Here is a 17,693-nt window from a genome sequence, read left to right as displayed (position 1 = left end):
ATGCTATGTAGGAAATCTTGGGTCCTTCCTCAAAGTTGTATAGTTAAAGACCTTTTCAATCCAACATTTGTGTTTGATTCACATTTGAACTCAATAAAACCAAACTTTGGAAATGTTACGGGCACAGAGAAGGGGAAAAACCTAAAGCCTCAAAAGGAGCCAAATGGAGAGACTTGATTCTAAGATCCATAAAAAGGCAACGTGATTTATATTAAAGGAACACCCCGGCCATCATATGCACTTCATTTCATATCCAAATGCATAGAGAGATTCTTCAGAATCCCCCCAATACTATTATTATTATGTTTTATTTATATACAATACATATGTTCAAGGGGTCTGACAAGACGAGAATTAACAGGACTAAGACAAACCGATACATTAGGTGGAGAGAGCCCGGCTCGCACCCTGCTGCCCCATATCGCTTGGCTAGCAGGAGGTACGTTCAGCAAACATGTAATATGTTCATCACCAGTTAGCACCAGCGCTGGCCCAGGAAGGGTTCAAGCCGGGGCTCTAATGAGATTCCCGTGCGCACCAAGTTCTTCTTTTGGTAGAGCTTTCCTGCCACTGATTGGCTGCATCAAGCACGAAACATTCGAGCACAACTGGAGCTCTGTGAATTACTTTATATGATTTCGGGTTTAATAAATGCATTTTAAGTACTTACATAGTACTTTAATATCCATTATTTGTTGAGGAGGCTTTATCTGTAATTAACCGGCGCTGAGTGTCTTATAAGGGTCAGGGAAACAGTTTTATGAACAGTAAAGCAAACATTTCCAGAGCAAACTACTGACCATTAAATTGCCACATAAGATATTCCTGGTTGTACATAATGTATAGAACAAAAGACTAAAATAACATGTCTTTTAGCTGTGGGTCAACGGCGGCCACCATGATTCTTGCAAGTCCTTTAGCCAACATTGGCTAAGGATCATTAAGGCTCAATGTCGGCCAGCGCCAGCTGGAGAGGGGGCTGTTAGCCACCCCTGCTTTAAACTGCTTTTATCTCCAAATTCTATGCTTCAAAAAAAATAAAAAATAAAAAGTGAAACCAAAAATATTCTGCACGTTTGCAACAAATGATTGCTATCTGGAACTCTTTAGAGTTGATATTTCCTTTAACTTTGTTGGCATTTAAGATTTAGGTAGGAATGTATGATTTTGATAGAGTTTGAAAACTAATCCAAACAAGGCCTTGAAAAAACAAAGCAAAATCTAAATTTGACACAAACCATGCAATGCATGACCAGAATCTATGGGACTATTTAACCTTCCGAGTGCCGGTGGACAATGTGCATTGATTTGCTGGCACCCAAAGGGTCAAAAAAACATCAGTCACATTTCTCATCTAAGCACTGCACTCACATTTTATCAAATATTTTTTTCAAACCAATTACATCAGGGGTCTGTTTACGAAATTCTTGGTTTTTTTGCTATTAATTAGAGAAGTTATATTTTACCTATAAGAGAACTCACTAGGGGAACTCACAGTGTCGCGATCCTTCTGTATTTTAAACAATTTAGATTGTGTATCACAATAAACATGGTAAAATAATGAGTTGGCACCCTCCAGGGCCATTATTATTACTTATTGTTTTATATAGTGTCATCATATTCTGTAGCGCTGTACAAAGGGTAGACATAATATGTATAAAATAACAACTTGGCCTACAGAAACAACAGGTGAGGAGGGCCTTGCTCAAAAGAGTTTACAATCTAGAGGTTTAACCCCTTAATCTGTAGTTTTAATGTTTGGGCACATTTAGGCTGCAAGCTGGGGCTAAAATTCAATGAAAACATTTGCCTCTGATAGTTAAAGGGTTAAAAAAAACAACAAATTAACATTTATTAATTTCAGAATCTGATTTCCGAGCAGGAGGAAAGAGTCCCGCTAAAGTATCTGTATCTTTAATGCATAATTCTTAGGAATGCAATGTATGAAAGTGTCCAAAAAGCACATGGAAATAGGAAATACACCGAGCCAAGTTTGTGTGAATGTGAAGCTGCAGCTCTCTCTGTGACACAGACATATTTCTGCAGTGTTTGCAGTGCTTTTACTGCACATGCCAAAGGATGCCATGGTAAAGTTACTGAAAATGATCACCAATAGCTACACTTTTGCCACAATGTTTTTAATGTAGTCTTGTAAATCTGATTTTACTTCTCTGAAGATAAACAAAAGCTTTTGAAATGATCCTTCTGGACAGTATGTGTTTGTGTAAGGAGACAGTTTGTTAGTATGTACAAAACCGTCCAGACGAGCCGTCTCTGGGGTATACAGCAACAGCTCCTAAGAAGTCTGGTGGACCTAGAACGTTACCAGGTCTTCTGCAAGACATTTTTAGTTGCCTCTTATGTCATTTACAATATTAATCATTACAAGGACATGATAAAATATATATCTATGCATTCTATTTTACCGAGAGGCTGTTGGATGAATGGAACAGCCTCCCAGCAGAAATGGTACACGGTAATACAGTAAGGGAACTTAAACATACATAAAGCTATCCTGAATCTAAGACTAGACCAAGGGTTGATTCAGGTCTAAGTCTCTAACGAGGAGACTAGATGAGCTGAATGGTCCATATCTACCGTTTCTATATGGAATTAGCCGGAAAAATACCCACCAAACACATACTATCATGTTCCTCCTATATGAGAAAGGGGTCATTAATGTATATCAAGAGGGCTTAGTCCAATGTGGTCAGACAGCGCGTTCTTTTAATGGTTAGGGACCAATAACTAACGTTTGAAAAGTTAAATTTCCAGAAGCATATATTCTACATATTTTATTAATAATAATTGTGTTAACTATTTCACTCCTGGACTGCTAATGTAAGAGCAGAGCTTAGCTGCTGACATAACGTATGAGAGGAGCTTCAGCGACAGCTGCAGTATATTTCCCAGCCATGTTTTAGTGGGAATTTTTGAAGGCAGAAGCGTGCCAGCAAGGGCGACAGCTGTGAGCAGGCCCCAAGGGGCCGAGAAGCTCCCCATCCCTGGCCTGTGTGTGCGGTGAAATCTGCTCCTCTTGCGTCCTCTTCATCAGTTAAAGTATTACAGAGAGCCAAAAACTGATCCCCTTCTGCTCTACCACCAAGCACTGCGCCCTTGGACTGAGATACCCGGTGGCAGGTGCGTAGATGGGGGAGATGGGGTGAAACTGTGCCAGCAGGAGTATCTCCGATGCATATTTCCATCATCGTTGGTGAACTATGCAATAGGACGTGACAACACCGCATGTTTTTTCGCATGCCGAGCCTACATGCACTCATCCTTTTCAAACTCCTTGGAAAGTATATTAAGCTAAGATTAAAAAATTCCTCTACACACTCCATATCCGCCGCCGAAAATTCTTTTATCATTGAATTTCGCTATACTATAGTAGGGACTTGTTCTTCCAAATTTAGGTGGTGCAGACCATGTTGCCAAACCATTCCCCAAGACGCAACATGGATTTTTAATAGCTATCGCTATGGCAACACAATGAAGCAACTCCTGGTCTGGGGGTCTGATTTAGGAGTTATTGTTTTACTGACAACAGTTATTAACTCAACTGGACTGTCTAGTGAGCCTGTGGGTCATATTTAGTTACCTAATATGTAAACTTAAGTCTTTAAACTTAATGTCAGACGTTGTCATCATTGTCTGTTTGATGATCCACAGCCTGACTGAGTAATCCTTAGACTTTTTTACATCACATTATTGTTTAATTGCTTCCAGAACTCTAGCATTTTAATCTCTAGTCTATGCCGCAAAAATATGCCCCACGCTCTTTGGCAGTTTTAAAGGGACACTCCAGCCCTCATAGGTGTGTGGCCTCTTAAGTTTCCGTGGTTCCCCTTGTGCAAATGTATTGGGAAACCCCTCATATGCATTCACCCCTCTCCCCACACTCCAGCTAGTAGCTGTCCAGAAGACGTGATCCAGCCATCTCCAGCGCTTACTTGGAGAACGCCTTGGGGTCTATTCATGGAAAGAGCCTCCATTGATTTCAAAGGTAGAGCTTTCCCTGCCACTGATTGGCTGCCTGAAGCAGCCAATCTGTGGCATAAATCGTCAGACCACCAAGGAGGGCTGCAGTTTCTACCACACGTAGTTTAATATTCATTTTTCTTTAGCAGTGCCGTCAGGCACACTAAACTGTCCCTTTAAAATAGGCTTCATCTACCATTTACCTACACATTAGGCTGACATTTAATACAGACGTACAGAAAAGGCCGAGCAACATAATAAACAATAACAAGCACAAGAAGAACACCGCTCAAGGAGCAAAATACTAAAAAACATTTTATTTATGGTAATTGGACACTAAACAAAAAAGGAAAAATCTCACTGCACCGCTTAACATTATATAGAATGTTCTAAGTGAATTCTTGAGCTTACGGTGCTAGATTTAAGGCATGAAGCACTAAACCGATCTGATGCTTCATTTAGATCACTAAACATGAACAATGTTTATCTTGGCCTCGCCTACAGTTACTTTCCAAGGTACACAATAGTGTTGTTCCAGTATCTACAAGGCTTTCTCTTTCAGGGATTATCGTACAAATAACAGTGAATTATTCCAGCCACCCTATGCTCTTGGCTAATATTTTAGTTTTTGCAAAGTTCCAGCCAACAGTAAAAAAACGTGTGATGCGAGGTCCCCAAACTCTGTTTCAGCAGCTTAAAGGAAAAGTTTAACGTCCCATTAAAGAAGAATGGATACTAAAGTACTCTGTGAGTAGTTTAATATGCATTCTTCGAAATTAAATAAATGAAATACCCGACCTGGAAGCTGCAGCCCTATTACTGCAGCTGCCCTCTTCCTCCATGGTCCAACACCAGTGGCAGGAAAGTGCTCCTATTAAAATCAAGGGGAGTGCTTGCAGCGCATCCGCATTGGGGGGGGGGTCTGAACAAGCCAGCACTGGAGTTGCAGTAAGTTTATCACGAGAGCGGAGAGTATGACGTGTCCTTTACAGCGGCTTTTAAAGATTTTTTAAATAAATATTGACCACGTAATAAAAGATGTTCACGTTGGCTCCTGTCTTTCTTTACGATGTATTGTATTTTGTGCAACTGATTTAAACTTGATTTTTAATTGACTTTCAGATGATCATAATGTGGAAGCATGTTCTAAGCTTTGTTATGTGTCTCTGTCTTGTATGAATTCATGTTTCAGCGTTGTGATCAAATAACCCATTACAGAAACAGGAAACACATCTTGGAAGTGAGAATGGAAAAAGACCAAGGGGGGAGAGAGAAACAGTGCGATGGGGGAGAAGAGGGGTGAAAGTAAAATGTGTAAGGAGAAGTAGCTTACTCCATTGTTATACTAAAGGGACACTGAGGGAATAAATCGGGGGTCCAAAATTTGGTTTGTATTCAGGAGCCAGTCAAAAAAGTTAGGAGCCAGACTTTTTTTCTTCCCCAATCATGCTTTTATTAACAGAGACAAGCAACATCTTACGCTCACAGTAACACATGTTAAAATTCTAACACCATACACACACTCTAACACTATATGCTTACATACACACTCAGGCTAATGCCATACTGTAACAAACACGCTAGCACCACACACTCACACACACGGTCTACACAGCGTATACCGCATCCAGTGCACAGGTCCTACATGTCATACAAAATAAACTGTATTGGTACCTATGGTACCTTGTTTCTTGCATTGGATTACATTGTATCATGGGATTGAAAGAGCATATACAGCCCTAAAACTTAACATCTTCTTGGATATAGCTTCACAATAATTCCTAAACAACGAGATAAGTGTATGATCTGGAAAAACAAGGACTGAGTGTGAGGGGCGAATGGGAGTCGGAGTCAACATTAAGGCGGAGGAGTCGAGCTCGGGGGTTTTACTGCTGCCAATTTAATGTCAATATTATAGGAAATAATTTGGTTTCCATAAATCCAAATTGCTATGTGCTAAACTGTCCTGTTTACCCATTGTACAGCGCTATAGAATATGATGGTGCTATATAAATCTAACAGTAATAATAAGAAGACGCTCAAGCAGTTTATTTGTAGGGAGACTCAAGCAGACGTCCATTTAGAAACAGAGGCAAAGAGCGAAGGAGAGCGACAAGTAGAAGAAAGGAGGATCTGGGAGCCATTGGCATAAAGGTGCTGCTGTAAGCCAAGGGGCTAAATTAGTTTGCCAAGGGAGGCAGCGAATCCCGAGAACAGAAGGGGTCATGGAACTAGGCATGTAAATGGCTATAATAATCTCTCTTCTGTGTTGGTTGTCAATTGCGGTTCCGTATTTCTACCAACGTGACGAACATTCATAGCTGTATTTAGTGAGTAAAGTAAATGAGGAACAGCACTTTCCATTACTAAGAAAAGAGAAGCAAGGTTTGGTCGTTGGCCTGGAAAAAAGGTCTTATCTCTGGTCTGTAAATGCAAGCAGCACATTTCCTTTACTTCAGCATTAACCCCTTCTCTTAACCCCCCCAAGCAAGGCATAATAACCAACAAGGTGCTGGAGTCTGTTACACAGACACACAATTTAGCATTAGTAATTGGTGAATTGAATTTTTACCCGAGACACATCTTTTTCTCCAGTAATAGGATCTGGAACATACATGTACAATTAATCTATAAGTCATGTAATAAAAGTATTTTAAGAGAAAATTGAAGTGGAAATTTCAGTCCGGCACCAGGCTCTAGTGAAATATTGTTGATGTGTTGACGTCTACAATATGTGACCTGGCACAAAACAACGTTGGCAGTAATATATATTTCGGTCGTTTGGTCCAATGGTTTCGGGCAGCTGTAATAGCGAGTTGACTATTCAAAGCCATTGCAATACGATAATGGCACAGATGGAGCCGTTTTATTAATAAGACGTCAATCAAATTTATGTCAACGTTAAAAACAGTAACATCTGGACCTATCGTATATATATATATCTATACGGATTACCTCTTCACCCAGACAGTTAACCCATGATACATGATGTCATGCTTATTCTTCTTACATAAAAGAAATGTCTGCCAATAATGAAACAATGTTATAAGGAAAAGATTCACGTGCGGTAACAGTTTCTTTATAACCGCGCCAGCAATCGCAATGTATGCTTCGTGCTGGTATCTGACCTTCTCTTGGTTCCTTGGTTCAGCATGGCGTTATACGCTAAGCTGTAATGGCCGTGCAGAATAAGTTTCTGTAATTTGGTCACAGTGACAAAAACGTGTCACGAGTGGACATGAGTTCTATGGGTTAGCTGATGAACAAAACACAAAGAGCTATCCAAAGACGCCATTCCAGTGTTCCACCGCTGGGACATATCATGGTCCGATCACTGGACTCGCGCCGGTAAAAAGAAGATGAGAAAACATTTCTTCTCACAGGCTTGAGTAGATATTGTGGAGGGCCATATCATCCCTTCTTACAGGAAAAGCTCTCCGTGATCGGCCCCGCATTAGGTGGTATCATCAAAGTAAGCAAGAGAGGCCGACCGGCACACGGGACAAATGTAGTTTTACGGCCACACGGATGCGATTTATCAGCCGCTGGCATTAAAGTGTCGGAGTCAATTTTACGATTTCAGTCTGGTACTGGATGAAAGGTTTCGTTCTACCTCAACTCACATGCAGCCCATGGTTTAGTTAATAAACTCCTAACTCGGGAACTGTTTTCCTGCAGAATGGTCACTGAAAGTCAACGTTTTCACTGCAGCTGGGCTTTGATGATGAACTCTTCGACTTCAAAGAGCAGCTTTCTCAGAGTCTTAGCTCTTTATCACACTTTTGTGTACAGCCACCTGAAAGACGGGGTTTCTTAGCATTTGTTATTTAATTAGCAGAAGTTAAACCTTAGCTGATTATGTTCATCGTTGGTTTATAATTCAGATACTTTTGCGGCTTGCATACATGTGAAGCACGATCACAGAAATGACTGATAATGTATACAGTCCTACAAACACCGCAGTCTATGGATAAAATGAAACATTTCTTTTTTAGAGAACAATAATAGGTTTGTGAATATAGATGTGCCTTTATACATTACTTATATAAAGAAACTAATGTGTAATGTTAACATAGACCCTTGTTTGATAACGAGTGTTAAGAAATATAAATATCTCATTTGTTATATAACAGAAAAGAGCTAGGAAAGGATACATTAATCGATCAATTTCTAAATGTGGGGACTTGAAATAAGGAGTATACTTAAATTAAATCAGGAAATTATAAATAAATATGGTGATGCACATGATTAAAAATCAGATTGCAAGGGTGTATTTGCTGCATTGCTTGTCTGTCTCTCAAAGGGTTAACAAATGAAAATCCAGTTTCATTCATTAAAGCAGACTGACATGGTGTGGGTACCATGAGGATGCAAAAGGGTTATCTTTCAGTAGTGGGAAATATATCAATATGACATAGAAATGTCCAGTTACTGTAAACAGATCAAAAGCCGCACAACAGTCAACAGCACAGCAGCCTGGCGGCAGATCCTTCCACATATACTACCAAGGATACACAAGGATTCTCGGCCTTGTGCCGCAATGTAAATGCAGAAAGCTAAATGAGTGACGCGAGCACCGTGGGGTATATTTACTAAAGTGGCAGCTGGTTTGAGAGCCCTTACCAATTTCACCATCAAAAGGTCATCCCTGGCAACATTGCCTTGTCAGAAGGACTTAGCAGAAGAGGTCCCTCCGATTTAACTATGCATTGTACTGGGCCAGCCAAGCTCTTCTTGTGGCAAACGCTCAATCAATTGACCATAATGCATGATGAGAAGTCAATGAGTTGAAGCTTCAGCTCTCCTACCAATGCCCTGGCCAACTCCTACTCAAGGGACCAAACCCCATTGAGAGTCCTGAGATATAACTGGTTTTCAGGACTGGGATTTTGGGTTGCCAACAGGTGTTGTCCCCAGGCATTTGCCCCATGGGAGATCGAGTAAATAGCTCAACGCTACACATTTCACACATCCAGATGAAACGGAATCAAGGAAACACAATTTCAAGCTGGAATGCGCAATCAATGGAATAGTCTAGGAATATGACAAAGGATGACACTCAATCAACAAACCTCCCTTCGACGAGAGCAGAGGGGGTTGGGTGCCGTGACAGACCAATATGTTATAGAGCAGTGAAAGCAGGATATGGAAAGACATGTCGCCTCGGCTTAATATAGAACATATTTCCTTTAAGCTGCTTGCTTCAGAGCTGATACAAAACAGCTGCTCCCACTGCAAAAGAATATGACGTGAACACAAGACTCGGGATCCATTGATAAGACGCTCGTTGTTAAATACTTACTACAGCCATAGTATTATTATTGCTGATATTATAATGCTTTCAAAGGAGGTGTAGACTTATATTTGTGCTGAAAAAAAGTTACTCGACGTAATGAGAATTTTCCAATTTTTATGAATTTACATTTTTCCCAGGTATGTATATAACATGGGGTTTAGTTATTAAACTGCCTAAAAGCATGAAGGACTGAGCTGGTCTTGTATAACGGACTTCAAAGAAATCTCAATGGCCATACATTATGCTAGGCAAGCTCAATTTAGTGAATACAGCCCAAAACAGGTAAATCTGTCAGAATTCACCTATTGGAGGCAATGCTAATTCACCTGTTTTGTGTTAATGACACTACTGTCACATATATATATATATATATATAGAAAAAGGAAGAAGCTGCATATAATTATATATACACATATATATATATATATATATATATATATATATATCCCTCTAGGGAGAGATTATAATGATCCATGTCGCCAGCGTAATACCCCCTGTTTCCCCAAGCCAAGCAACGTAATAGCTCTAATATATAGTGTCGTAATTAGAAAGGTATCCTCATAAATAGCCAAATCCTTGTGAGATCTGCCCTAATACCGTGCATGTGCGCCTGCCAATCGGCACGCTATATATGCTGCTAATCCCGTTGACCCTTCAATTCTTTTGTTCCGCTTTACCGATTAAGAGCATATAATTTAACAAGGTGTTATGTAGGAAAGCAAGACAGAGATGTATAACTGGAACTGCCTGCCAGCAGAGAGGGTAGAAGTTTACACAGTGATTTGATTTAAGCAAACATTGGAAAGGAAAGGGGTTATTCTGTCATGCATCACAAATGGCAGACAAGGACCGGGTGGCTCTTACACGCCATCACATTCAGGGTTTGTTTTTTTTATAAATTCTATAGATCTGGCGCTGATGGTTCAGTATTACAGATTTTATTTATATATTTTTAACGATAGGATTGAGGTGGAGAGACCAATGACGATTGACGAGTGAGTTGGAGGGCTCTGGCAGGGGCACTTATCAGAAATTGGAGGCGGTGGAGTCATCTGACAGGTAGGGCGACTTGTAATGGATCACAGTAACCGTGAAAGGACGTGACAGGTAAAAAGATTAATGTCTGGGTTGAGTTAAATATGAGCAATGTGTCTCATAGGAACACGAGGCAGGAGACTGGAATGCTCGGATGCTGGCAACGCCGGAGCAAGTTGAGGCAAATGTACCCCCTGGCATCAGGTATTAACAAATAAATAACAAAATATGTGAAATCATAAAAAAACATGCATTTTGAAAAACACGGCCTTGTATATAGAGCTACCATTCATTTAGAAAATATCAATTTGTGAACAACTTGATTTATTTTCATACATTTATGTTCCCAGACGAACGCGTCTTCCGCGTCTTTGCTCTTTAATTTGTGACTGATCTGAAATCTAGGATAAGCGAATTCTGAATGTGTTCAAACCTGCATTTAAAAACAGGTCTAGCCTTTCTAGAAGGGAAGAGACCGATATGTCAGGTGTGGATAAAGCCCCAAGTTTGCACTTAAGATCACAGAATAAAAGTCATGCACTTCTGACCTGCAATGATCTCTGAAAGCTCCATGGTTAAAACTGGGAATATTCTGCGCTGGCGACAAAAACTAAAGACACATTATTTGTTTCACAATCATTTGATGTACTTTATTATGATATAGAAGGTCAGCAAATCCCTGGGAGCAGAAATGCTCTTAACAACCACATATCCCCAGTGTAATTAGCTCATTAACACGCTACTTTACAATCCAACAAAGCATTGGGAAAAGCAGCCAGGGTGCTGGGTTGTTAGGCTAGTGGCATTAATGAGAGAGAGAGAGCGAGAGAGAGAGCGAGAGAGCGAGAGAGAGAGAGAGCGAGAGAGAGCGAGAGAGATAGAGCGAGAGAGAGAGAGCGAGAGCGAGCGAGAGAGATAGAGCGAGAGAGCGAGAGAGCGAGAGAGAGCGAGAGAGATAGAGCGAGAGAGCGAGAGAGAGCGAGAGAGATAGAGCGAGAGAGAGAGAGCGAGAGAGAGCGAGAGAGATAGAGCGAGAGAGAGAGAGCGAGAGCGAGCGAGAGAGAGAGAGAGAGAGCGAGCGAGAGAGCGAGAGAGAGAGAGAGCGAGAGAGCGAGAGAGAGGTGCTTCTGCCGCCTTACAGATCTCCGGTCAGACCTCACCTAGATAATTGTGGAGGACCCCATCTCCAGAAGGATACTGACATGTTGGAGAGAGTTCAGAGGAGGTTTGCAGAATAAAAAATAGCAGGAAACACTAAGGGACCTCTTTAGCTTGGAGGAGAGATGTAGTAGAAACATTTACACAATGGATTTAACAAAGTACAGGAGGGTCGTTTATTCCATAGGAGTAGAAATGTTAGAACAACGGATGATAATCTAAAACTAGAGGGTCCAAGGCTTAGGTGTACGGTAATTTTTTATTTTTATTTTACTCTCTGTGTATGGTGGAACAGGCTCCCAGCAGATGTGGTAGTAGAGAATAATACAGTAAGGGACTTTAAACATGCATAGGATGTTACAGAGATAGAAAGTGACGTTCTACTCCAGTGGGGTGCAATTCCACGCCTCGTGGTCTACAAACAGACCAGGAATTATGTATATTCTTGCCCGAAAGCAAGTGATGTAATACAACAATTGCAACCCTCCAGAGCCGGAGCGCCACTGTTCTAAGACATAACCCTATTCCCGCGGCTCTATTACCGGTTCTAGACCTATTCCTTGCGCATTTGTTTGGCTTCTGTGCCAATCCCTCCATGACCCGGGGCATCTGTTTAGGTTTAATGTCTTCGAAATTCCAAAGAAAGTCACAAACGTACGTGTTTCTTTGGGTTTTATACTTTTCATTTCGCCTTCCAGGTGCCATCCTTTCACTAGTCGAGGGATTTATGCTTAGAGCGTCTCCCACAAAATCCAGAATATCAAGTTCTAATCTTTCAAATATCCAGTTATCAGGTAATTCCGTCATTTAATGCAGTTGTTTAACTTGCAAAAGCCTGAAAGTAGAATATTTAGCAGATAAATCACTTTATGCCTCAATGACTTAGTAGCCACCTCTGTATTTAAACAATTTATCATTTTAACAGCATTGCATACACATATATATATATTTTAAAAAAAACATAACAAGTGGGGCAGAAAAGCAAGGGATTAAAAATGAAAAGCAACAGACATATATAGCAAGGAAGAAAAAGTATAACACATCTCATGCCCAGAAAATATGGGAAAAAGGGGCAAATTCGTTTGGAGGGGTTCTACAGAACTTGAAAACCGGAAAAAAATAGTAACTCCCCGCTCGAATATTGAACACGAGATTACCAAAGTGTTGCTCAGCTTCCAGACAGACCTTAAAACATTTTCGATATGATATCTTCAAACGCAAACACATAACAGACACATAATCTCAGCGTCTAGTGTCATCATGACTCAATCTCATGACACAACGGATTATAAATTGCACCAAAAAATAACTCCTCAGTTGTGTAAATATTATGGAGGTTATATTGTTGCCATGCACAAAATGTTCTAGAAGACAAACCACTTCCTTTCTAGAGAGAAAAGAAACAGGGCACTGAAGACCCATAATATCCGGCTACAATAAAGAAAAGCGCTTGCCTACAGCAGGGCTTCCATGGGCGCCTACAATTAATTTATCACTTACTTCTCATTAAACACAAGTTAAATCCTCTGGGTTGTAAAAACCCATAATATACATTATATCCATCTTCAGAATTTATGTTGGTGGGACATCCCAGAAATCCAATTATTCATAAAAGACCTTCTGGTCTTGGTGATACCCTAAGGAGAGATTTAGCAAGGGTTTCTTACCCCTTCTCCGTCTAGTGGTCAATTTCTGCCATGAAAGAAAAATAATTTCTGGGATCAAAATTAAAAGAGGCAAATACTCTGTGGTCAGCCTTAAACACACTTAAAAAAAACCTCAATAATACTTGAATCAATGACAATAAGCTAGATGAAACCAAGACAGTTCTACTGCAACTCTACTCCCAAACAAACCCTAGAAGACCATCTGAGACTCAAAGTTTTAGAAAGACTTTGTCTTTACCACTATGTCAGCCAGAATCATCAGCAGTAATATTACAGACGATACTGGAAGGTACTTATGGCAGGTGGACTAATCTTAAAAACTGGAGCTTCCATGATGACCAGAAGAGAAGGACAGGGAGCAGAACAGAGGAGGAATATAACAGAAATAGCAAGTAAAACTGCAAGTAAATGCTATGGGTGAAGGCAGAGTAGACAGCATCTTACTCCGCACACAAAGGGTTAAACATGGGTACAAATGCCAGACTAAGGGCGCAGTACAGCAATATATGGTAGGAAGCCATCACCAGACACACAGATTGGCCCAAGACACTAAAGTTGCAGCCAACAGAGGATTCTGCATCGGCGCTTGGTGAATTCTGGCAAAAGGTGAAATAAATTAAAATGCAGGAATAACCCCACATGACTATGCTTGATATTAGTAGTAATAATAGTGATAGTATAACCATTAATAGTATTCATATCTTCTATTTATTTAGCGCCAACAATACCGCTCTTCTTGCAATACATATATACAAAGAGTCTGACGGAACTAGAACTGACAGACTAAGACCTGGTACATTAGGTGAAGAGAGCTCTGTATTCAATAAAGCATTGTGCAGGGTGAAGAAATCCATTACATTTATTTACTGTATATAGCGCCTGCAGGTTCCATAGCGCTGTTAAAATAGGGGGACATATGTGATCACAGAGTTATTCCTCCTGAAATACTTTGCGTTAATTTATACATGATGCTAGAATTTGTAAAACAAAAATTAACCCTTTGAACATTATATTGAGGCATTTGGCAAATTACATGCAGGGGGGCGCTCAGGCTACAAGCTTACTATATATTTCCGCCAATAACGGGAATGCACCGTAGCGTTAATGTCATATCATGAATAAGTAATGGATGTAACAATCAAAGCAAGTTTCTGCACAGAATCTTATGGTACAAATTGTTTCTCCAATAAAAAATAATGCATTTTACAGAACAATGGGAAACATTCGACATTTATGGAGAGATCAGCGTAATGCTTCACAACATTAACCCTTTCCACAATATGCTTCTCACCTCTGTAGGACTTCAATATACCACCAGACTACAGGGATTGGATACAATCATTGCTTTGAAAATGTTACTGTTTCTATCTATTTCTTTCAGTAAATAATGCATAATAGTTTATTTTATATAAAAATATACATACAATCAGTCTTTGAAATGGAAAAACGTACAACCCTTAATTTCGTAATTTAAGATAAATGTCATGGAAAGAAAAAACAAAACAGGGGCTAATTATGTCTCTTTAGACCAGACGACATCTGCCGCATTTAAGAATCGTTCACAACATGATGAAATTGAGTTTAAAAGAAAATAAGCATTTCATAAGCAACTGTGCAGGAGAGAAAAAAAAAAATTCTGCGGAGATATTTAAACTTTCATGGCTCAGCCATCTACAGAGAGCGATCATATTTCCTTCTATCCACTAATCAGATTAAAATTACACGGGTAACACTCCAGGAGTTGCAGCGGTTTCGGATTAGACAGGAGCGCAATGGAAAATGATCACACACAGGCTGTTGAAATAGGACCCTTGACTGTTGTCAGGATGGTACCAGATAAATGATTGTTTTTGATTAGGTTTTACATCGCTTTCTGCACCAACACGGACAAAAGATGCCCTGCAGGGCTGCACTACCAAGAAACAGATGCAAGCGATGACATCAGCACTGGCGGACATTTAACCCTGCGAATGCCGGTGATCAACCTTTTGTCTTTCTTGGATTGCTCCCATCATCGGTTATTCGGAGGGCGATATTTATCTAACCTCTCATTTACGTTTAAGAGGATTTCATAAATAATTCCGTAACCCGATCAGCATGAAAAGATTCCCCCTGGAATACATCCTGATGGGATTCAAGGTTGGATATAAGCGTTGGCTGATATATGCATCTTACCTAGAACCTACCTCCACTAGACCTACAGAAAAGCGTGATATAGGGCCACAAAGACGCATCTTATTCAAAGAGAAGACGCGCAGGGCACTGAGGGGTCTTCCGTTTAAAAGTAGGGTTTCTCTATCACATATTTATTGGAGAATGGCTGATTAACAAATACTCCAGAGCTGATATATCTGAACATCCTACAGTCTGATTTTGGCATTTTAAGGAGCAACATTTAACCCTTAGATCCTGCAGAAGCATAGTGGATGATATTGGAGAGGGGAGCTCTACATTTGGACTCTTGGGATGAGAAACAAGTCATTTAACTTATTATTCCACATATCAGACATTCAGCCTGACACACGCATGAAATGTATATCCAGTCAATCCCCGTTTCCAGTAGTAGATTTTAAATGATTTTAATGGTCACGGAAGCCATTGGCTTTCCAAGCCGACCTCGCTGCTGCATGAATGACCTCCAATATTGGCTAAAACCATTGAAACCTTTACCAGCATGTCCTCTAAGCTTTCCCATTTCACCCGAACCACGAACATTCTGGACACATGACAAACCACAACACGAATGTTTCTACAATCCTACGCAAAATAACAATTTATTAACACACACACCACACAGATTTTCTGCAAGGAAAAAGAGCGACTCGTGTAAGCTTCTAATGGCTTTTCAATTTCTGAAACACCATGCTATGCAGAAACTGCTGTAATTTATGTATATATATATATATATATATATATATATATATATACATAAACACATGCACACATATATATATATAAGCACACATATACATATACACACACATTATATATATATATATATATATATATATACACACATACTTATATATATATACACACAGACATATACACATGTGTATTTTAGCATGATGAAATGTTTCATGGACAGGCATAATGCAACAGGCTGGTTTTGTCCATCATTATCCAGCCAACAGAATGACAAAACCAAGCAGCAGACCCACAGATCACTCGATCGGTCCCAGCTGCTGATCCCTTCCCAGTTGACAGGAGGCAGGTAAGAGCGATCCCTGCCAAGCCACGTCTCAGTGACGGATAACAGATCGCACAAGCAGCGGGAGATGCCCCGTGTATGTGGCCGGCGGGGGGATACTAAGTCAGGGCACCCCGACCAGCATCCAACCTACAGAACAGCTGACGGTCCATCAGATCGAAGCACACGCGGCCGTCAGAGGCTCTGCAGCATACTGTCAGCACGATGCAGAGCCACACAGCCAGGCAGACACAACAAGCAGAGCTTTTAACCCTTTCCCTGCCAGATGTGTTGCTGCTGCATATAGCAAGCGTAATGATTTTAACCCCCCCCCCCGTTAAAAAGCTGCTTCATTCTCTTACCGAGTGGTTAATGCCCCACATCAGGACGCTGAGCACGGGGTCGCTGGAACGAAAGAGCTTGACTTTCTGAGCCACGAAGTGTTTCTTCTTAGTCTTGGTCTTACTGGCCATTCCGGACGAAGTGGTGTTAACTGCAGCCATGGTTACACAAGACTCCCCACCACCACCTTCAATATCCACCGCAAAGTAATGGAGGTGTGGGGTATCTGCACCCCCTCCCCTCAATCTAACCCCACTAAAAACATAAAGATCCTGGAAAGTTTCCTACTGATGCATAGATGGGGAGGAATAAACTCACTCAATCCAGACCAGCAAATTGTCAGGGAGGGCTTTAAACCCAGCCCAGGGAGGAAGGACTCTTCGGGGAGAGATGTGTGTGATCTCCTTGCTATGTAGGCGTTTCCCTCTATCTTTCTCCCACATCTACTTCAGATCTGGCCCCTTCTTCTTCTTCTCCTTCTCGCCTTCCTCTTCATGCCAAGCAATCGCTTTGATTTAAATGCCCTTCTCTTCTCCCTCCTCTGCCCAGGAGGGGATCCCGTCCATCTAATTAGAGAGCTGCCAGCAAGGGATGGACGGATGCTGCAGATGCTGCAAAACAGAGACAGATAGACTGCTGATGATCTGATGATGATGGCACAGCCTGGGCTTGAACACCCTCTCCCTCCTACTGCAGCCAGAGCCCTCCCTGCAAAGCACGCAAGAGACTCACAGCCACCCCTCCCATGCCCTGCCTTACCAGAAGTCTTCTCTATGTATCTGATGCCCCCTCTCCAGCAGCCCCTGCTGCTTGGGTTGCTGGCTGCATCTTCCCAGCGCTTCCGGCCGGCTGCAGCTTCTGTGGCTTGAGTGACAGCATGAGAGGAGGAGGGAGAGGATGAAGGCGGGGCGGTCGGGCCCGGCCCCTTGCAAGCTAAAGCGCAGGGTTTCTTGGTTTCATCAGCCAGCGCCTCGGGCAAAATACGTGCGGGAGGGCGTGCAAAAGGAATTTCCCTGTTCCACTC

At 41.2% G+C, this 17,693-nt stretch overlaps 1 protein-coding gene across 1 annotated transcript in view; it reads right to left on the bottom strand.

Moving 5' to 3' along the window:
• LOC149287219 (phosphatidylinositol 5-phosphate 4-kinase type-2 alpha-like) overlaps positions 1-16,830 on the bottom strand; it is a 51,949-nt gene extending 35,119 nt beyond the window's left edge. Inside the window, exon 1 of the mRNA XM_089493156.1 lies at positions 16,690-16,830. Within this exon, the coding sequence (XP_089349282.1) occupies positions 16,690-16,830 (141 nt within the window). The remainder of the gene's footprint in view (positions 1-16,689) is intronic.
• Between the last annotated feature and the right edge of the window lie 863 nt (positions 16,831-17,693).

The sequence above is a fragment of the Sceloporus occidentalis genome, unplaced genomic scaffold (genome assembly GCF_023333645.1).
Source record: "Sceloporus occidentalis isolate IW3139 unplaced genomic scaffold, rSceOcc1.0.p SCAF_63, whole genome shotgun sequence".
Taxonomy (NCBI): domain Eukaryota; kingdom Metazoa; phylum Chordata; class Lepidosauria; order Squamata; family Phrynosomatidae; genus Sceloporus; species Sceloporus occidentalis.
Note: the sequence above shows the minus strand (reverse complement) of the source record. Positions and strands in the feature narration are given on the sequence as shown.